Source organism: Rhinolophus sinicus, linkage group LG03 (assembly GCF_036562045.2).
Source record: "Rhinolophus sinicus isolate RSC01 linkage group LG03, ASM3656204v1, whole genome shotgun sequence".
Taxonomy (NCBI): Eukaryota; Metazoa; Chordata; class Mammalia; order Chiroptera; family Rhinolophidae; genus Rhinolophus; species Rhinolophus sinicus.
Genome location: NC_133753.1, coordinates 45,647,912 through 45,671,550, shown reverse-complemented (window position 1 = coordinate 45,671,550; position 23,639 = coordinate 45,647,912). Strand labels below are relative to the sequence as shown.

Here is a 23,639-nt window from a genome sequence, read left to right as displayed (position 1 = left end):
TTTTAAATGGACTAAAGAATAGTATACATTAGTCCTTATAATCAAAACTTTCTTGGATATTATTTCAATTTCTGATGATTTTCTATACATTTATAATGGTATCTATAAAAATGGTATTTTATTTCAACAAAGTCAAGCAAGAGTAATCTCATTATAAGAAAACATAAAAATCACTACAAATATACTTGCGAGATTGAAGGTCCATGAGCTAAAAAATAGTTTTTACATTTTAGAAAAAAAATGGCAATGAAAGTTACATAAAATTCAAATTTCGGTGTCCACATGCAAAGTTTTATGGAACACAGCCGTCCTCATTCATTAACATTTTCTATGGTTGCTTTTGCACTGTAACAGCAAAGGAGAATAGTTGCAACAGAGACCATATGGCCCACAAAGCCTAAAATATTTATTATTTGGCCTTTTGTAGTAAGTTTCCTGACTCCTGCTATATAGCATGCATTTAAAAGGAAAGAACTACCCATAGAATGAGAGAAAATATTTGCAAATCACATGTTTGGATAAGGATCTAGTATTCAGAATAAATAAAAAAACTCTTATAACTCAACAATAAAAATAAAAAAATTTAAAAATGAACAAAGGATTTAAATACTCTTTTCTCCAAACTTATACAAATAGCCAATAAACACATGAAAAGACAGTTAACATCTTTAGTCATTAAGGAAATGTAAATCAAAACCACAATGAGATATTTCTTCACATCCCTATGATGGCTACAATAAAAAAAAAGATAATGTGTTGAAGAGGATGTGGAGAAATTGGAACCTTTATATATACATTGTTAGCGGGTTGGGTTATACTGATGGTACAGCCTCTGTGGAAAACAGTCTGGCAGTTCCTTAAATAGCTAAACATAGCTGCCGTTTCACCCAGCAATGCCATTCCTAAGCATAAATCCAAGAGAAGTAAAAACAAAAATTTGTACACAAATGTTCAGAGTAGGATTATTCATAATAGCCAACAAGGAGAAATCCAAATGTCCAGCAATGGAGAATGGACAAACAATGAAATACTATTATTCCGCCATAAAAAACAATGAAGTACTGATACATAATGATGTGACACAAATGAACCTTGAAAACATGCTAAATGAAAAGAAGCCAGACACGAAATGCCACATATTTTATAATTCAATTTATATAAAGTGTCAAGAATAGATAAATCCATAAAGACAGAAAGTAGGTTAATGGTTGCCAGGGCTGGGAGGGTACAGAGCAGACAGTGACTGCAAAGGTGGATGGGGTTTCTTTCTGGGATGATGAAAATGTTCTGGAATTAGATAGTGGTGATGATTGTACAACTTGGTGAATATACCAAAAATCTCTGAAATGTACACTTTCAAAGGGTGAATTGTATGGTATGTGAATGATTGATATCTCAATAAAAAATTAAAAATTTTAAAAAGGACTAGACCTTTGTATATCTACATATTAACATAGATAGCTCTCAAAACGTTGCTGAGTTGGAAGAAAAAAAGCAATCTGCAAAAATATGAATGATATCATTTATGCTTTTAAAAAGTTTTATGTTCGAAGAAGATATATTACAGAAATATATCTTTAGCTTTATACATAATGTTCTACTTTTTCATAAAGGGAGATATACACATGTATTCCTCAGTTAATTAAAAACAATTAAAAATGACAAAAAAGTGGACAATTACCTCAACAGGCCATTCACAAAAGAACCAGAAGGGGCCAAAAGCACATAAAAAGATGTTTATTAACTAGTAAGTAAATAAATGCAGATTCAAGCAAAATGGATAACCTATGATAAAACAAAACCCCTTCGAACTAGGATGCCCCAATTTTCAATGAGTAGACAGAAGATCCTCTGCCTTCCAAATGGATGCATTCTGAAGAGACTTCTATTATGGGTCAGCGAAGGGAGAAGGGCCTCGTCTCACTGCTGGGGCCTATTACTCCTCTGCAGTAAAGCTCCAGAGGACAAGGACAATGTCATGTGCATCTGTGTATTTTCTAAGCCTAGCAGTGTCTGACTCAAGGGGTGTTTGCTTACTAAATTACATATTAAGTATGTACTCTTCTTTCACTCTTTGCTTTTACATTCTCTACTCCCACATCACCCTTGCCCCTTAGAACTCCCAAAGGAAAGAGACCACACTCAGCCTTGAGTTAAATAGATAACACTAAAGTACAGTGTTTTCCACATTTGGTCTCACTGCTTAAATTTACAGATTCTAGGACCCTAGTCAACATCAACAGAATCTTAATCTCTAGGAAAGGAGGGAATCTATATGTTTAACAATCACCCTCCGTGATCACTTAATCATTGTTAAAACAACAGTTACCTGGCAGGTTTTGAAAACACTGCATGAAAGAAAAGTGAATTTAAACTCAAGAGGAGCTAGTTTATCCCTAAAGAATTCCAGCTGGTAAAAATGTATGAGATAGGAACTTCTGAATAGCAAATCTTCACTGCTCTGTGTGACCTTGGATGAGTTACTTAAACTTGCTCAATCTCACCTCCTTCATTGATAAAAATGAGGATATCTGTCCTGACAAAAATAAGATTGTGAGAATAAAATTACATATACTGGTGTTTATCAAATGTTTGTTCCTCTCCTACTCTAAGAAATTATTACTTAAGTCTATGAAGGTTGAAATCTCTCTGGGGAAAAAAAAGGAGGAAATCTGTTGATTAAAATATATCAGGGGGTGCAAAAAAATTTATTATACATAAGTGGACCCTTTAGTCAACGTTGCTCAAGCAGTAGTTTGCCATAATCAGAAGTGTCTGGACACTGATGGTAACCACTTTGAGCACCTCTTGTAATCGCAGAAGTCAAACGTGACTTGTATCCATCTTTTGTTATCGACATATATTGAGTATTACAATTTTAATACAGTTTTCCTTTCTTAAAATGTGTATATATATTTTTTGGCACCCTCTGTAGGTAACATAATACTGCCATTATGGATTGAACAATTCTCTACTTTTTAGAACTTTACTATATCACACCAAATTTGTTAATAGCAAATGTAATTTAGAAGTCACTTTCACTTTATGTTGAGATCCAAATTAATATTCATTCAGGCTGATTTTTCTCTTTGATCTCTTACTAGGCAAAAACCATGAAGAGAACCTCTAACATTCCAGCTATAGAATGAAACTACTTTAAAACTCTTTCCAAAACTGTAAAAACATGCTACATGTAGTACTTTTTCATCCAGTGGCCAATATATTACTGATAAAGTACTATATATAAAGCCTCAATATTTGGGTTGGAATATAGAGAATCCTCTCCAGCTAATCATCAGAAACTGAAACTTCTGCCAAACCTGACCATCAACCTTTATATAATCGGACTGTATAGGAAGGCTGACGTGGTAGTACAATGTAATTTACTCTTGAGTCATTACCATTAATTCTAATTATGCAAGAAATAAGTTATTTGATTCATTAAACAAAGTATCTGTAGTAACATCTTTGCATTTCAGAGTACAGCAAAAGTGGGACTGTTGAATTCCTCCTTCTCTGAGTATCTGAATCATTATGATTATCAGACTCTTTCTAGAACTGAGAACATAGCTCCTCTGGTAAGTACTCAGAGAGGGAAAATATCTTAATATTCAAATGACTGACCTCTGTAGCTATATGAGATGTTCAACAGGTATCTGAAGAACAGAATAATACAGATAAACAAGGCTTGGTTCTCCTATAGTTTAATGGTCACATGCATGAAACTCACAAAATTCAAATTTAAAACAAACACACAAGCAAAATAAAGAAACAAATAGTTTTCTTAAATTATCTCTTATACCACAGTGCAAAATATTACCAGTCCTGGGGATTTTTAGTATCTGGTGAAAATAGGAGAGAATCATGTAAGATCAGGAAGAAAATAACCCTGGTTTGTATAATTTCTATATTTCTATGCAGTTAACAATTTATAGCAAAGGTACAGAAAAATAAAAATAATAGAAGTAAAACTTACACACGAAGGTCTCTACATGTGTGCACAAGTCGCCACATTTAGGACAGCGCAGCTGGTTTCCACCTTTCCCAGAGTTCCCAGAGCCCGATTTCTTACTGCTTCCCTCACTTGCTGATTTCTAATGTTTTTGGAAGAGGGAAAAAAGAGTGTGTCAAGTATTACTTTCAGGTCATCACAGTATACCGTTTCCCTGAAAATAAGACCTAGCCGGACAACCAGCTCTAACGCGTAAGACCTGGTCTTATATTACATTACATAAGACTCGGTCTTATATTATAGTAAAATAAGACTGGGTCTTATATTAATTTTTGCTCCAAAAGACTCATTAAAGCTCATTGTCCAGCTAGGTCTTATTTTCAGGGAAACACAGTATGTAACTTAAATATAAACAATATAGTTTATAATTAATCATTATTAATTTTTACGATTTCCAGAATGGAATTATTAATTTATATCTCTACTATCACTGGTATCAAAAGATACATTTTCCACAAAAACAAAATCAATTCTAGTAAATACATATATTTATCTGTATACCTTCTTTACATGGTAAGTGCCAGTATGTATAAGAAATAGCTTTCTTTCTTTTTTTTGTTTTGTTTGTTTTTTAAAAACTTTTATTTATTTTAAGTGTGTTTTTCCAGGAACCACCAGCTCAAAGTCAAGTAGTTGTTTCAATCTAGCTGAGGAGGGCAGAGCTCACAGTGGCCCATGTGGGGAATCAAACCAGCAACTTGGTTGTTAAGAGCACTGTGCTCTAACCAACTAAGCTAACCAGCCATCCCAATAGCTTTCTTTCAATGACTCAATAAGAACTAGGAAAAAAGTTACCATAATATAAGTAAAAAGCTGCATTTCAATGAAATTGAATTGGTAGTTATTGTCATGGCAAGTAGTGACTCTTTAACTTTCTTGAATCTAACTTTTTTCACCTTTTTCATCTCTAAAATGAGGATAATATCACCTACCTCAGAGGGTTATTTTTAGGATTAAATGTGGATGTGAAAGCACTGAGTATTTTGTTTCACATATAATATTAACTCAAGTGTTAGTCAAATTCACATAATAAAAAAATTGGTAATAATTCACTAACCCAATACAATTACCAATCACCTACTTGCTTGTAACAGAGTAGCCCAACATTAAGTCATACAGATATCCAAGATTCTTAGATAGATGAAATGGGGTTTATACTATCAGGAGTTGTAAGAGTTGCATGACAGGAAATGATGGATACTTGTCACACAGCAGCCTAGCAGACTGTCCCCCCATGTCTTTCCTTGAAGAAAGAAGAGTCTGTGAGACTGTGCCTTTTTGGGACTTTGTTTTACCATGATATTTACACCTCATGTCTCTCTGTCTGGTCCCCAAAAGATGGTTTGCAGCCAATGACGAGTAAGATTCCCCACAGAGGGGACAACTCAAGCCAGGCGGAACCGTGTGGGGACCCCCAATGAGCTGCCTTGGAAGATCTGGGAAGGGGCCTTGCCTCCCCTTCCCCCGCCTGAGAAAAGCCATCGCTAACTCTGGCTTTCCTCTCTCACCTGATTGTGAGAGAAGTCATGAGAGCGATAAAGATCAGCTCTCTCCACTTAGCTCAACGGAACAGTTTCAACATGAGAGACTTGTCCCCGGGGAGGTGCATACCTCACTTAAGTCATCGTAGGACTTTCTGCTCTGGCTGCTTGGGGACAGGGATAATTGGTTTGATTCACTTTTGTGACATGATGGATGAGTCTCACAGACTGGGTAAAAAACAATGCTACTCCCTTGTATGATTATCAATAAAAGCCACCAGTTGGCCTGATTCTGCGCTCCAGTCTCTTGCCAGACTGTGAGACCCTTGGCCCTCTGAGATTTAACTGCATTAAGTCTCTGTTTCTTTCTTTCTTAAAAACTTAACCCAACACCGCCCCTTCTCGTTTCCTCACTGCCATTGTTGCGCTGGACACAACAGATACTCCTAATTCAACCCTACAGAATGACTACACAGATTACTCAATAAAGCTTCTTTACTATTTTGTGGTATTAAAATTTTTAATTACTGCTTACTAAGTGCAATGCTTATAAAACTATTTTATGGTTCAAACTGAAACACAAAATAAAATTACCTAAAATTTTTCAGATTTTATGTATTTCATGTTTCCTATAGAAAACATAAACCAAAACATAAAGAGTACTATTATATTTAATTATTTAAAGGAGGGAACTCAAATATGTGTATAGATGCCAATAAAGATAAAATACCTTATTTCCATCTCCAGAGCTATCTTTACTTATCCCATCTTTTGAGGCAAAGTACGCTGGTGTTTCTGCAAAGGTTCTAAAAGGAGCTCTCCGTAGAATCTGAGTTTCAAAGGTCCCAAGCCTTCCTAAAACGGGTACATGAATGCGACCACAAGAAATACCTGAAAATATAATCAAATTTATTAGTCTACACATCAAATATTAACGTTTTCAATAAATTCCCTGGAAACAAAAATGCCTTAAGCATAAAGGAGGTTGAGAAAGCTAGTTTTCACAGTAGTTGTACAAACTGGTAGAGAAAATAGTGGCAAAGCCCTCTCAGAAACAGGCCAGACCTGGGCCTTCGAAGATTCCGGGTAAATAAAGATGTTTCTTTCCTTTCCAGGCCTGCCCCTTGGAAGTGTGGAAAGACCACCCAAGTCATAATGAGTGGCTCTTTCAAAGTTTGAGATAAGTAGTTCAACATCTGCCTCACGTGTAGAAGGAAAAGGCCATTTATGTCTTATATTCTTATTATGTTATTTCTACCAATGAGAATAAGCAATTAATTGACAAACTGTTGTCTGTTTCTTTACTTATATAAGGGTAATAGCTGCAACCATGGAAACAAACATCAAATGTTCTTTAAAAAATAATGTGCTTGGGCAGCTGGGAGGCTCAGTTGGTTAGAGCGCAGTGCTTATAACACCAAGGTTGCCAGTTCGATTCCCACATGGGCCAGTAAGCTGCGCCCTCCACAACTAGATTGAAAACGATGACTTGACTTGGAACTGATGGGTCCTGGAAAAACACAGTTCCCCAATATTCCCCAATAAAAAATTTTTTTTAAATAATAATAATGTGCTGTTCATTAAAATACATTTTAATGAAATATTCAATCCTACAGAAAAAATATAATTCAGTAAACACTGTGTTACCACCATCTGCTTTCAAAGATTTTAATGTTTTGCCATATTTGAAGTTAAAATTCTTAAAAAGAACTTAAATTATTATTTGGTAAATTTTTCTGTAAAGGACCAGGATAATAAATATTTTCGGCTCTGTGGGTCATTATAGACTCAGTCCCAAAGACTCTGCGTGTAACATGAAAGCAAAAGTAAATAATACAGAAAACAAATGTGTGTGGCCAGTTTGGGTCCACAGGGATCACTGTCTGCTGACCCGTGGTTTTTCTCACATAAATACAAACTAAACCCCAAAATAAATTATAGGCAATGGCAAAAGAGCCGTACTGCCTACTGTGAGCCACCGTTTCCCACGCTGGTCTTTAAGAGTGTTCCCTACATAATGGTCCTAGGTTAAACAAAATTCCATAGATTTCAGTACTGTAGGGCTACTCAGAACCTTGAATAAGCTAACCTAAATTAATGAATCGCCAAGAAGGAAGTTTCCTAGCAGTTTATCAGAGTGCTGTTAGGAGGTAATAAAACAAAAGGGGGGAAGTGTTAATGTGAATACTTAAATAAATTTTAAAAACTGATTTTTTGCCTCCCTCATTTTATTCCCTGCAAAGTTCTCGATTCAGGCTTTAAAATTTTATTTCTATACCTGCTAGGGCTTTTAAGACATCATGCACATATGTATTTATTCAAATGCAAAAACTGGTTTAAAATTATGTCCTTCAATAATTTTTTAAAATGTGCATCAGAATGTGTTCAGAATTGTTAGAACAAGATTGCAGGGGATCTTCCCTGCTTCTGATTCAGGTCTGAGGTGGAACCCAAGAATACATTTCTAACAAGTTCCCCGGTGAGGGCGCTGGGCTGAGGACGGCACTATTTAAACCACTGTACTAAACAATTTAAATGACCAGTCACTTACCAATTGTATCCATCACTATAAATTTTCACAGAAATCATTGCAGCAAACTAATCAGGAGTTTTAACCCTTTTTGAGCCAAGCACCCCTTTGGCAGTCTGGTGAAGCCTATGGACAAGCCCCTTCTCAGAATAATGTTTTTAAAATGTATAGAATATCTAACAAAGGAAACCAATTGTACTAAAGTAGTTATGAAAATACTTTAAAAATATTTTCATAACAAAATTAAGTATGATCTAACAGCTCTTTTAATAACTACCAAGATTTCAAAGTAGTGAAAAATATAAACAATATTTTGAGATCTCTGCAACTGTAATGTGATAAGATATTTGTGATTTTTGACTGGTGACACTTTATAGATACTGTGCTACTATGATTTGTTGCCTACATTCAGAACTGAAGGAAATGCTACATTTCATTTAAAGATTAGTGAAAATAAAGTTCATAGAACCTATGAATTCTATCCCTGAACCCTTTGGAGGCCTGTGAAAAAACACTAAAAGCCAAATAGAGAAGTATTTCCGTAAAGTACATTTCGAAAGAGTACCTGGCAGCAATGACAAAAGACAGTTAAAAGTTAAACCATTTACAAAACTTTTGTCATACAGACAAATCTTTCTGAGTTTCAGAGCAGCTGTTTTTAAAAAGACAGTAGAATAAGGTACCCTGATTTTAGGGTTATTAAGATCTAGAAGAGTTATTTGTTCAACTTTTAAATATTTGACTGCCTATATTCAATCTTGAATTAAGCATTTTCCAAAAACATATAAATGATTCAGCCTAAAAGATAAACTGATCTTTGTATTTTAGAAATAGAGTGAAAGAACTAATGAAAATTTTTAAATTATCTATTTGCAGTGACAATATTTAAGTGCATAACAATTGATGAAATGGCAAATCAAGTTAAATGCTCCCTTAAACACTTGGCCTCTAACCTCTAACACAAATTGGAAAAAAATTCAACAAAAACTCACAAACAATTCCAGCAAATTAGAAGATGTGTATTGCTTTTATTAGTCTCATAATTTCATTTTATGCCAAGTTATTGTTTCATGAATTTGGACTACTTCTTAATTAAAAAAAAATAATAATAACATCACTCCTATGATAGCTTTCCTCAAGTTTAAAAATATTTGATGGATTTTCACCTAGGCTAGTCTACTGGTCTGAAGATGAACATGACAAAAAACAAAAAAAAAAAAAGAGAAATGTTGATTAAGAAATAGTTTGCAATAAAGATGTTCTCTCATTTATTCACTTTCCCTTATTTAAATTGTATTGTATTTACCTACCCAAAGAGGGATAAAGAGAGGGAGAAAGGAGGAGGAAGGGAGGGGGAGAGGGAAGGGAGGCAGAGAGAGGGGGAGAGAGAATTAAAATTAAAATCAAAATCTAGGAACATTATGTCACTATTATGAAAATTAGGGACACCATGTTTGAGCACCATTGCATCTTCACTATATTCTCATGAAGACAAGGACAGAAATCAGCCAGAAATCAAGGCAGGTAACAATGATCTCACAAATGCAGACTGAACATTGTCATTCAGAATCTTTTAAACGGAATCAAGCATTTCTGAATCACACATTCAGACAGCAAATTGACTGTTACAAAGGCAAAGTACATTTTTAAAAATATACATTAAAATTGAAAAATACCAGCGATTTGGGCAGAAAAAAATATTTAAAATTTCTACTTTACTATAGGTTTTATATTCAGAGACTAATGAGGAAAAACACATTAAATTGGATACACACGGCCCATCAGCAAAAGCGAAAGATCCAGTATCTAGTATGACAATTTACCAAATAATTTTTCAAACTACCATATAAAATTTTTAGTCTAACATGACAGATAGACCAATGGAAACAGAATAGCACTGCACTTCAGAAGAGCTCTGAAATGTCCCCTTTTATTCTTAATTCTTTACAATTTCTTGTCAGACGATGATTTTGGTTAAGTTCTTTTTGTTTGTTTATATAATGTTGTTGAAATTCTTAACTCTACCGTTTATTAATTAAGAAAAATCAGAATAAGCTAACTAAATTTCAATTCTGATTTTTCTTTCACCTTTCTTCTTCTTTCTAGGAATCTAAATAAGAATTTTTCAAATCCTTAAAGAAAACATTTCTATATTTTTGTAGACTTTTGAGTTTTTTTACTATGAAAATTAAACATTTTGTGAAATTAAGCCTTGGGAAAGTCTTAAATCAATGTGAAAACTATTTTACTGTTCCACTGTCATGTAAAAATATTAAATTCTGTAATGATCTTGGGTGATGTCTCACATTTTAAGTTTAATTTGGTCTTTTACAGTGAAAGCAATGGTTCATTATTTCTGAAAACCTCCAGCAAACTTATATTAACTGATAAACAAATAGATAATAATTCCTAAATAAGTCATTAATTTGTGTTGATTTACCTAATGATATATTTAACTTTTAAAGCAGTGGTTGTCTTGAAAAGAAAAAAAAAAACACTACACACTTCCTATGATTCTGTTTTCAGGGACAATTGACTGGAACAGATCATGAACTTTGTCAAAGAAGTCTTTCCTATGCAGTGAGGACACACACATACTTTATCCACTCCTAGAAACATTCTTTGTCTACTCCACTAGATTTAAACTTGAAGGTGAGAACTTATTCACCACTCTATTTCCAGCACCAAAACAGAGCCTGGCATATAGTAGGCCCTTCAACAAATATATGTTAAATAAACGAATTAAATATCTGTCACTTTCGAGTGTTTGCAACTCAAATTCCTAGAATAGGGGCATTTATCTGTTCAGGTTTAACAAGGTCTTGGGATTAAATTCACTCCCTTACATTTATACATCATTTTAACAAAATGCTCCTGCCCACATTACTTCATTTAATCCCTCTTTGTGAAATAAACTGTCGGAAAATATACATTGAATAAAAGTACAACTTTTTATAATTAACCTACAAATTAGGAAATGGGGCTTTTATTTATCCAAGGATCATAAATTGACGAACCAAAATAAAACGAATTTGTCTAGTAGTTTGTGATTATAACAGGCTCTATCTAGCCTCATAGTCTGATAGCGATTTGGGGAAGAGAAAAAATGGTTTTTCCGGAAACTCTTGGCTGGAGTGCCACCTTCATAACTCCTGATAAACAGAAAGGAAAGGTAAACAGGAGCCACCCTTAAACTATCTTGGACTGTCAAGTTGGAAAAACTGGCCAACAACTGCTGATACACCTAAGTACTTAAATAATTTCTTCGGGAATTGTCCCAATCTCCCTAAGAGCCTGAAGGTTTTCCCAGCGCCAGGAAGTACTGTGATCCCTGTTTATGTCCCAATGTAAGCGGCCGCACAATGACAGTGACACTTCGGGTCTTGCGCGGCCTGAGTCCGGAACCACCGGCTCGGCGCCCCGCGGCCCCGGAGAACACAACAGTAGCAGCCCCTCACCCGAGCCCTTCTCTGAGCCCCCGACAGACCCGAAGGGAACCCGGACCAGCTCCGGAAGAGGAGCCGGAGCAGGAGGCAGTCCCTGGCGGAGCTCCGAGTAGGGTCTGGGGACATTTTTATTATAACTAAAGGAGCATTGTGTGCCTCTTTCAGGGTTTCTGTGAAGTGGCCACATTCCGGCCCCAAAGTCAGGAGGCCTGAAAGAGCGCGGGCGGGGGAGCGAAGGGTTTTACTTCAAATTTGAGAAACAGCTGCTTCAAATGTTGGCAGCGCCCCATCCTACGCGGAAAGTGGGGGGTGCCAGGCGAAGCGCTGCGCATCCCCACATACCCTCCTGGTAGGGTAGGCCTCATGCTCTCCCCAGGGTCCCCACCGTCTATACACTTATGACCCTAAGTTCATGTGAGGGACTACTTCGTTACCTCTCTGCGCGGAGGCGAGCGAGGACGTGATGAGCCGCGCAGCTACCGCTCCGCAACTACAAGCGCCGCAGCCGGACATCTCCGCGGGGCCTAGGTCGGGGCTTTGCCCCCTGTTGCCCTCCGAGTCTCAGCGGCCCGACTCCTTCTCGCTGGGCGCGCTGAACTGGCTCCGGACCCTCCCGCCGACCCTAGGCCTAGTGCAGAGTTCACCCGCCTGGCAGCCAGGCCTTCGCGCTTTCCGTGCCCCACTGCCGTCTACCCAGTACAGTAGACACCTAACCCCTCTCCCTCCCTCTCCATCTCCGCCTCCCCCCCCTCCACACCCCCGCCTATCCGGCCCCGGGAGCGTGCGCGCGCCTGCGTCCTAGGCCTAGGGAGGAGGTGTGGGCACGCACTGCGTGTGCGTACGTGAGACACCGACGCAAGGGGAGTGAACGGGGAGGAGACCTGAGCGCCAATGAGCACGCTACGGCTGTAGCCGGCCCTAAGTCTGGGAACTACGAGTCCCGGAACGCAATTCTTCCGGAAGCCGCTTTATCCTAGTGTTGAAAAGCTTGAGCCGGACGCGGAGAGAGAAGGCTCGGGAGTTGTAGTCTCAATCCGTTACAGTAAAGTTCTTCGGGTCATTTGCGATTGGTGGGAGGGAGGATCAAAGTGAGACTGGTGGCTTGGCTGGCCCCAGGTGGAGTCTTTAAAGGCCTTGGGCTCCCGCTAGATGCTTGGGATAAGTTCCTCGCCCCCGGGATTCCACCTCCTGTGTTCCTTATCTTATCCTTCGTTTCCTCACTTGTAACATGGAAGTGGTATTTTTACCTAGTTCCTCTAGCAACAACTGTTGGATGACAGCTCTCGGTTTTTCAAGCCAGTGGAAATAACTCTTCCAGCTGTTGCTAGTCCCTGGATGCTTTACAATCCTTTATAGGTTCCCTTAAACTTGACCACACCCTGGTAAGTTGTTCCTTCATTAAACTCTCGTTACCTTTTGAGGCAGCTGCCTGCATGGCTGGTCCATCTCTGGACAGATAAAGCAGATTGACCCTATACAAGGCGGAGGGTAGTGAAATTAATCAGACTCTTTACCCATCTGGGTTGGCGCCAGGCTGAGTATTTATTTTATTAAGATTCTGATTAACTCCAAAGCCCAGAGAAATTGCCAGGTGAACTTGGATGCCTGTTCTGAGCTTGGCGGGAAGGTGGGGGGATGTTGAAGAGGTCAAGCTAAAGTCAAGATTAGTTCACACAAGTTATTTAGCCCTCATCAAGCTTGGATCAGAGAAATGTGGCTTCTAGTTCCCTGGGTCTGGCCATGAGAAGGGGCATTGACCTTGGTCCAGGCCATGCATGTTGTGTGTTTTTCTCTCTGGGGGAGCTGAATCCTTGCACTCCTCAGCTTAAAGTGGCAGACACCAGAAGGAGACCAGGTCTTCCTCAGCTGCCTCCATTAATAGAATTTTGAGAAAGCAGAGATTCTAAAGTTCTCTCCATCCAGTGTTTTTAAATTGTGTTCCTAGAATTCCTCAGAAGCCATAGCTCTGTGGTGGGGGTGAGGGGACTAAGAAGGTGGACTTCTCCTGTCTCCTCCATGCCACCCAAAGTCAGTCAGAACAGCTCTGCTTTTATCTGTTTCATTTATTGGGGTTTTGTTTGAAAATGGAGTTCTGCTTTAAAACAATGTTTGAAAACCACTGATTCTAGGACAAACCTCTCTTATTAGCAATGACTTAAGCAGGTCATGTCTACTGTAACACCCAATTTCAATATTCATCCCACCTTACCTTCTATTTCAATTCTATGCACATTTCCTTCTTATTACAGAAATAAGTTGTTTGCTAATATCTATAGATTGGGGGCCGGCCCGGTGGCTCAGGCAGTTGGAGCTCCGTGCTCCTAACTCCAAAGGCTATCAGTTCGATTCCCACATGGGCCAGTGGGCTCTCAACCACAAGGTTGCCAGTTTGATTCCTCGAGTCCCGCAAGGGATGGTGGGCAGTGCCCCCTGCGACTAAGATTGAACACGGCACCTTGAGCTGAGCCGCTGCTGAGCTCCCAGATGGCTCAGTTGGTTGGAGTGCACCCTCTCAACCACAAGGTTGCGGGTTCAACTCCCGCAGGGGATGGTGGGCTGCATCCCCTGCAACTAGCAACGGCAACTGGACCTGGAGCTTGGCTGCCCTCCACAACTAAAACTGAAAGGACAACAACTTGAAGCTGAACGGCACCCTCCACAACTAAGATGGAAAGGACAACAACTTGACTTGGAAAAAAAAGTCCTGGAAGTACACACTGTTCCCCAATAAAAGTCCTGTCCCCCTTCCCCAGTAAAATTTTTTTAAAAAGTTTATAAATGGTATAAAACAAGCTGAATAAAAGCTTAGTGAAGTCAAGGCTCATCTGAGGACACTCCATGAAGCCTTTGCTTTCTGTTTATTTTAAGAACTTGACTTTTCATTCATTCAGTCAACAAGTATTAATTGAGTACCAATTATTGAGCACTGAGGAAATAACATTGAACCAAAAAAATGTGTCTCTCATGGAGCTTACATTCTAGTGGGGAAATATAAGACAGTAATATATATTGTGTAATATCCTTATATTATTCCCAGGACAATTGAGCATTTCATTTTATTTATGGGCTAATGTTTTGTGTGTTAGCCTATATTCCATCTGGACTATGAGCTCTTTGAAGGCAGGTATTTTATTACTTGAGCTGAATACGCAGAAATTCAGTACATACTTGATTAAGTACTCACCTTGCAACAATATGTTTCTTAGCAGAAACCTAGGATGGTGTCTTCAGAAAATCCAACATACAATCAGAGCCAATTAAAATTGACAAAGAAGTGACTGTTAATAGATATAAATTCTACAAATTTATACAATGGTTAACCCAACTGACTGAGTGTCCCAGAAGGAGTTCCCAAGAGATGCCTGACTAGCAGAGAGTAGACTTTGCCCTAGGAAGTACAAAACAAAGAGGACTGTACACAACCCAGTTTAACTTTTTCTCAGCAATGTGAACAAGGGTCACATGGCTTTGGCATCAGCCTGGTGATGGTTTCGTCACACAGGCAACATGATTTTGGCAGTTGCAATGCAATACCCCAAAACTACGCTCTGTAGGTCAGAATATACCTAGATTATTAGGCTCAGCATCCAAAAAGCATGGATTGTGACACTAACTTTGCATTAGACTCTTTGTTGGTGTAAGTCTTATAGTGGTGTTCAAATTGGAGAACTTGTACCATGGGGATATACCAAGACTTCCCGTTTGGTATTTGAGCACACAGGAGTGTCATGTTTAAATAAAATAACATCTGTATTGGAAAGGGTTCCAATGTAAAGGATCATTTTTGGCTGTTTGACAAAGGAACATGTTCCACTTTACAAGTATATATTCCCTCACCTGAAATTCACAGGTGTGGCCAGGTAGCCATGAGATGGAGCCGAGCTTGGTGTCTGGGCAAAGAGCAATGAGACTCCAGATGCACAATGGACCCTTCTCTCTCACTTGGCACTGCATGGATAACCTCTGGTCAGGTTCTTATCAGTCCATCGCCTCTAGTTCTGGATTTGGAAACAGAGCCATTTGAGATTTTCCCTGTGATAAAATAGATCCTCTATCAAGAAGAACTATGGCAAATACCTGTGGTAACATCTTCTCAGCTTCTTTGGCACAAAATACTTCCACATTACACCTACTTTCAGCTCTTTTCTGACAGGTTAATTGTGTTTAAAAAAGAAAGTCAAATGTAATTTTCCAGCTCGAATAATTTCACTCTAGGAGCTACCTCCTTGAGTTATTTATCTTTTGTGCACGACATAGCTGAAGGCACATAACTTTACATGTCCCCATTTTACATAAAAGTCTTCTAGTCCTTTTATACTTGATTCTGCCTCTCAGAATCGTGAACATCATGAGTGGCTAAGTGAAAACTATTATAAAGATTAGAATCAGGGAATCATCCAGTTTAAAAATCTGGGTTTTTCAGGCTTATAAAAAAGCAGGGACTAGACCAACGTCAAATAATGAATGAGTCAGAAACAGAGAGAGAGAGTCCAAGTCTCGATTTAAAAACTGTTCCTCAGTCTTTTCTTTTTTAACCTAAGACTCCTTCTGATAACCATAAAAATCTCACCTCCAGCAGAGATTCTGGTACAGCCTCTCTTTGAGGCATCATTCTAATGAAGACATTTCTTTTTCATGGCTGAACACTGATCCTTCAGATCAGCAGACATTGGTTCTTTGATTCTACCAGACACAAATCAGGAACTCAACATTTACATTTTAAAAGATAAGGACAAAAACAAACAAACAAAAAACATCCAAGTGCTTATGTCTGTAGGTAGCATGAGACTCAAAAAAATACAATAAAGTATTCTATAGAACTTTACAGGGTGCTGTCACTCTAATCTCTCATCTGATTATCACAGGAAGTGAGGTATTGTTATTAACTGCATTCCAGTTTTGCAGCTGAGAAAGTCAACATAAACAGAGGGCTTAAGTGAAGTGTCCAAGGTCAGAGCAGAACAAGGACTCCAACCCTAATCACTACTGTTTTCATTACTTCCCTATATCCTCCTCCAAAAGCTTGCAAGATTTTAAGGGTCTGCAGAATCTCTACTCCCTACCCAGAAATATCTCACATCAGGGACTAAAAAGCTGCCATTCCATTAAGGCAGTGATGCCCCTCCCCCATATCTCCTTCTCTTAAGAAGGACCTGTGGTGTTTGTTAAATATACCTAGGCCCCTCCCATAAAGCTTTTGATAAAATAGTCTGGAGTGGGTTCAGGAATCTATTTTTTATTGCTAGACTACTAGAATCAGGTGATGCTAAGGTGTATTTGCAGAAATGAATAAGGTGTGTTTCCACTGTGGGGGTAGAAGCCTTTGCCTTTCTTTTTCAAGGTCTCTTTTTTAGGCTTCCTCCACTTGCCAACACTTTCTCCCTCAGGAAGTCACTGTCCAGCCTTGGTATTGTAGGGAGACCAAGGGGTCTACAGGACGGTGTTCACTGTTTTCCTGGGTCTGTCCTTGGGGGCTGGTGGTGACCTCAGATAGCACAAGGCCCTGGTTGTCCTCAGTTAGAGGACAGTCCTTCACCCTGATGTTCAGAGAGATGCCCAGCAGATGGCACTAACTCTCCAAGTCTTTCCTCTGACTCCATGGGGTGGAGGACGGTAAGAGGGGAAGTGATCTCAAAGCTAATTCATTGGAACTTTCGGTATACCAAATCTGGAAGACAGTGCTATGAAACGCTTGTTTAGTATTTTGTAAAGGGCACAGATGTCAGGGTAGGAGAACTGTTTGCTGTGTGGATCCCAGCTGAGTCACTTACCAGCTGTGTAATTTCCAGCAAGTTACTCAACTTCGTCAGCCTGTTTTTTCAACTATAAATTGGGGTGTTCTTGATTTCCTAAGGTTAATGCGAGGAATAAATGATTCTTTGACCCATAATACACAGTAGAAGCTTACTAAATAATAAAGATGTTTGTTACTGTGCAATGTGTAATTTCTGGCTTTCCTTTTATGTCTGTAAAAAATTCCTTTTTAATTGTGCTGCTTAGCCAGCTTGTTGATGACCTCGCCTTACTCATTATACCTTACCATTGCAAGGAGCTTCCTTGATTTCTAATGAAAAACTGAAAAAGAGAGATTAAAGAGAGAGGATGGGACCCTTGATTTGTAAGTCCTTCTCAATTTGCAATTAACTTGTATTAGCCATAATATTAAATAATAAAAGTGACAGTTACTTCAGTTAGAATTGTAATCATGTATTCCTTACAAGCAATATTTATTTATACACAAACACCCACTGGGCTGTGTGTAAAGTAGTACCATTGCTAAATCAGTCAATAATGAGGAAATGAGAGAAACGGCTTCTGAGTCACCAAATAGATGTTGCAAAGTTGGCATGTCAAAGTTCATGTACTTTGCATGTACCTAGGCCTTCAGAATATCACTCTGAGTTTATTTACTCATTTTAAATACTGATTTGGTCATATGGATCCCCACCGTACAAGTGAGTAAATTAGAAAGGAGAGAGGTGCTAGAAGCAGGCATGCTGACCACAGCCAAAGGGTTCTCTCAGATCCTGACAGAAAGGAGAAAACAGAAAAATGGATGCAAGAACTCAACAAAAAGAATATATAATCTGAAGTCCTTTGGTTTTGGTCAAATTTCTTAAATCTGTATCAGCCCTCATTGGCATTTTATTATACCAACATAATAATTGTTGTTCATAATTGTGTTCCTAGGGCATCAAGATTGAATTATGTTATTTCTGCTTTTAAAAAGAGAATATATACTTTATTAGAAAGATTTATACCCAAAATCGATCAAAAGTTTAAAAGTTTTAGAGCTGAAATAAATAAAATTGAATTTTCTAGAAAACTACTTCTGTAGAACAACCCAATTTCCTAGTGCCACAAAAATGAAGTGTTGTCTTGTTAAATCTACACAAATTTTCAGTCTTTTCTATTTCCAGTACAGTGGTACATGGTAATAGCAGTAAACACTTATACAGTGCTTACTATATGCCAGTAACTAATACATACTGCATTCATATATATATTCAACTGATACTCATAACAGCCGCATGAGGAACATATTATTTTCTCAAGTCTGTAGCTGAGGAAACAGAAGCACACAGAAGTATATAACTTGTCCAAGATTGTACTGTCAATAACTAAAAGAACAAATATTTGAACCCAGGTAGTCTGGTTCTGGAGCGATGCATTTAACTATTGCACTATACTCTGCAGGGCTCACTATTAGAGCCTCCTGGATGAAACACACTTTTTATTGTATTATTGTGCTCACAAAAAGTAAGAAAATTCTTCAAGTATATGCATCCAAATGCTTACGAGTTCTGCCAATTAAACTCGCGAACTTGTTGCAATGATGTTGCTAAACTTTTTTGATATGAGAGGGGTTATTCATTATGAATTTGTACCAACTGGACAGTTAACCAAGTTTACTATTTGGAAGTGCTGTAAAGGTTATGTGAAAAAGCTAGACAACCTGAACTTTTCACCAACAATTCATGGCTCTTGCATCACAACAATGCACCAGCTCACACAGCACTGTCTGTGAGGGAGTTTTTAGCCAGTAAACAAATAACTGTATTGGAACACCCTCCCTACTCACCTGATCTGGCCCCCAATGACTTCTTTCTTTACCTGAAGATAAAGGAAATATTGAAATGAAGACATTTTGATGACATTCAGGAGATCAAGGGTAATACGACAGCTCTGATGGCCATTCCAGAAAAAGTTCCAAAATTGCTTTGAATGGTGGACAAGGTGCTGGCATCAGTGCATAGCTTCCCAAGGGTGACCATAGTCACTTCTACGGGACCGTAGTGATATTCAGCAATGAGGTATGTAGCACTTTTTCTAGGATGAGTTCACGAACTTAATTGTCCAACCTCGTACATGTACATAAATTAAAATGAATCAAAGATCTAAATGTAAGTGCAAAAACTATAACTCTTAGAAGAAAATATAGTTGTAAGTTTACACATATGACCTTGGATTAGGCAACAGTTTCTTAGATAACATACCAAAAGCATAAGCAACCATAAATAAATAAATAAATAAATAAATTTGGCTTTATCAAAATTTAACATTTTTGTGCTTCAAAGGACACTATCAAGAAGTGAAAAGACAACCCACAGAATGGAATAAAATATTTGCAAGTCAAGTATTAATAAGGGTCTAGTACTCAGTATATATAAAGAACTCTTAAAACTCAATAGTGAAAAGAACCCAATTTTAAAAATGGGTGCTATCGACTGTTGTGCCCCCCCAAAATTAATATTTTGAAACCTAATCCCCAGTGTAATGATCTTAGGGGGTGGGGCCTTTGAGAAGTGATTAGGTCATGAGTTTGGAACCCTCATGAATGGGATTAGTGCCCTTATAAAGGAGGCTTCAGAGAGAGCTCCCTTACTCTTTCCACCATGCATTTATGAACCAGGAAGCAGACTCTCACCAGCCACCAAATCTGTCAGCATCTTGATCTTGGACTTCCCAGTCTCCAGAACAGTGAGAAATCCTTTTCTGTTGTTTATAAGCCACCCTGTTTTCGGTATTTTTATTATAGCAGCCCAAACACACTAAGACAATGGGCAAAGGATTTGAATAGACATTTCTTCAAAGAAGACATACAAATGACTGATAAGCGTATCAAAAGATGCTCAACATTTTTAGCTATTAGGTAAATGCAAATCAAAACCACAATGAGATACCACTTCATACTCACTAGATGGCTGTAACTTAAAAAAGCAGAAACACCAGGTGTTGGCAAGGACTTAGAGAAATTAGGACCCTCATGTAGCGTTGAGAATATAAAACGGGAAGCTGCTGTGGAAAACAATTTATTAGTTCCTCAAAACAGAGTTTCTACATGACCTCGCAAGAGAATTGAAAAAGATATGTTCGTACAAAAATGTGTATAGGAATGTTCATACCAGCATTATTCAAAATAGACAAAAAGTGGACACAACTCAAATGTTGAACTGATTAACAGACAAAATATGGTATGTCCATACAACAGTATACTATTCAGCCATAAAAACTAATGGAATATTGATATTAATACATGCTACAATATGGATGAACTTTGAAAACATTATGTTAAATGAAAAGAGCTAAATAAAAAAATCACACATGGTATGATTACATTTATAGGAGATGTCCAGAATAGGCTAATCCATAAAGACAACGCAGCTACTAGGGGCTTGGGGGAGGAAGGATAGTGAGTGACTGCTAATAGGTATAAGGTTTCTTCCTGGGATGAAAATGTTCTGGAAATAGAAAGTCATGGAGGTTTTTATAACTTTGTGAATATGCTAAAAGCCATTAAATTGTACACTTTAAAACGGTGAATTTTATGGTATGTAGATTATATTCCAATTTTTAAAATCTGATAGTTCTACCAACAGACTTTCACCAAAATAATTTCTAAAAGATATTCTTCAGAAGAAAAATGACAAAATGACCTTAAAAGCAAGGTCCACAGTGATAAAGATGTAAATAAATCTTTAAAAATATGGTTTAAAATAATAATGAAATGTTTATTTTGAGGGTCAAGAAAAGAACTAAAGTATTGTTTGAGGAGATGAAGATACAATTTAATTTTGATTTTGTTAAAATCAGTGTGTATAATTAAAATTCAAAAAAAAAGCACTAAAAGAAGAGAAAAAGTATAAAACTTCCAGATCAATATAAGGGGAAAAAAAATGAATAAAAAATATTACTCAATCTGAAAGCTGCCAATAAAAGAGAACAAAAATGATTTTTTTAAAAAACCACTAAGTAATATGGTAAAAACAAGTCCAAATATAACTAATCACCATATGTATTTACTAGACTCATTAGTTTGACTGGATAAAATAAAACCCAGCCTTAATGCTGTTTATAAGAAACACATTTTAAAAAGACACATAAAGTTAAAAAGTAAAAAATATATTCAGCAGATACTAACCAAAAGAAAGTTGGGAGCTACATGAATAGACAAAATAGGCTTTAAGACAAGAAAGCATTATGGGAAAAAATAACATAACTACATAACTATAAAAGATGCAACTAACAAGAAGGCATGAAAATTCAATACAAAATAGGCATCCATTAAAATAGCCTCAAAATATAGAAAGCCAAAATTGAGGAATCACAGGGAGAAATTGATCAGTGCGTCATCTAGTGGACAATTTCAACACACTCCTTATTTACTGAACAACTAACAAGTTTGAGTTAATGGTCTTATAGAGAGCCCTGCACCCAGTGATTAAAGAATACACTTTTTTTTTTAATCACACATGGAAACTACAAAAACTGACCAAGTACTAAGTCATGAAGCAAGACAAGACTTCAGATTTCAAAGAACACGTACAACTCAGATCTCATTTGATGTGTTTAAAATTCCCTGATGTTTGGAAATGAAAAACCTTACACTCCCAGTAAGCCACCAATGATCTGCTCACTATCCCCTGGAGTATTTGCCTTTTGGGGTGTCTCTCCCCAATTCATCAGGATTCCCTTTCTTTGAGAATTGCCCCCACCTCCCCAGTAACTATGACTGTACAATAGGATTGCCCTTTATGCTCCAACCCCCACTATGGCCACAGTTGATTGGACTAGAGGTGGAGCCCAGGTTCAAACTGAGCCAATCAGATTCTCTCTCCAAGGCATCTGGGTTTAGGGCTTGGCTCTTCTTTGACTTGAGAAGATGACCACCTCTTCTATAAACCCAGGGGAGTGGACAAAGCTGATCTGCAAAGAGAAATTAAAGGTTCCTACAGAGAGAAGAGACTGAGAAATAGACTGACCAGAGAGGAGAGAGAAACAGAGTCAGAGAGACAATTTGAGAAACAGAGCATGTAGAGCAAGACTGAGTTAGAGACTGGAAGAGAGCAAAAACTGGTGATTGTGAAAGGGAATAAGAGAATAAAACCAGAGATAATGACGGCCTAGATCCTGATGGTTTTGCAGGTCTTGCTTCCAGTCCTTCCTGATGTCTGCCGGCACATCTGTTACTGCTAACCAAAAGCCTTCGAGTGTGGGGTCCCACCTCTACTCCTTGGTTCTGGCCAATCCCTGGTCTGAAACTGCACTGCTCCTGCACTGACTCCAACTTGGCTTGTCTACGTTTTCTCAATCTTTCAAGACTCTGTCCTTGACCTGACAGCCTCGTGACATCTTCCTCTAGCACCCTAGCTGCTAGAGCTCTCTAAACTTCAGAGAGCATTCTGCCTGAAAAACTTCCATGGTTGGAAGCAGAAGCAGCCTGGCTGGCCCTCTGCCTTCCAGCCCGTGCCCTTCCTCCCTCCCTGCCAGCTGATGTCCATCCTCACACAGTTCACTTGAAGTATACAGCAGGCTGAGACAGAAACCCCAGGGCTTTTCTGAAATGAACGTTTTGTCCATCCAGCATACAGTCTCCGCAGGGGAAGGGAACACCCAGTGAATCATCAGCAGTTTGGTGAAGCAAAGGCATCCTGGGAACTGTGCTCTCAGCCTCACTGAAAATCATGGAAAGGACTTTAGAGATGGTTTAGACTCTCATCTAGACCAACTCCTTCATTTTTTTTAATTAAATTTATTGAGGTGACAATTGTTAGTAAAATTACATAGATTTCAGGTGTACAATTCTGTATTACATCATCTATAATCCCATTGTGTGTTCACCACCCAGAGTCAGTTCTCCTTCTATCACCATATATTTGATCCCCCTTACCCTCACCTCCCACCCCCCACCCCCCTTACCCTCTGGTAACCACTAAACTATTGTCTGTGTCTATGAGTTTGTTTCTCATTTGTTTATCTTGTTCTTTTGTTGTTTTTGGTTTATATACCACATATCAGTGAAATCACATGGTTCTCTGATTTTTCTGTCTGACTTATTTCGCTCAGCATTACACTCTCAAGGTCCATGCATGTTGTCACAAATGTTCCTATAACTCCTTCATTTAAACATATTTTTGTATCTATCTATCTACTTACCTACCTACCTAGATGTAATTGACATACAACATTGTATTACCTTTAGGTATACAACCAACTCTTTCATTTATAGGTAAGGAAAATGAAGTCCAGGGGAAACCAACTTGAACAAAGCAGCACATCTGTCTTTGGAAGCAACATGCTTAGAAATTAGGTGTCGTGAGCTCAACAGCGTTTCCTTGTCTGAAAGAGAGGTATCTCCCATTCCCTCCCAGCCTTCACACACTGGTTTT

At 38.1% G+C, this 23,639-nt stretch overlaps 1 protein-coding gene across 1 annotated transcript in view; it reads right to left on the bottom strand.

The window, feature by feature from the left end:
- CLPX (caseinolytic mitochondrial matrix peptidase chaperone subunit X) overlaps positions 1 to 12,219 on the bottom strand; it is a 35,051-nt gene extending 22,832 nt beyond the window's left edge. The window contains exons 1-3 of the mRNA XM_019748680.2: positions 11,904 to 12,219; positions 6,224 to 6,384; positions 3,977 to 4,094 (exon numbers count right to left, since the gene is read on the bottom strand). Coding sequence (XP_019604239.1) covers positions 3,977 to 4,094; positions 6,224 to 6,384; positions 11,904 to 11,982 — 358 coding nt within the window. The 5' untranslated portion in view covers positions 11,983 to 12,219. The remainder of the gene's footprint in view (positions 1 to 3,976; positions 4,095 to 6,223; positions 6,385 to 11,903) is intronic.
- Between the last annotated feature and the right edge of the window lie 11,420 nt (positions 12,220 to 23,639).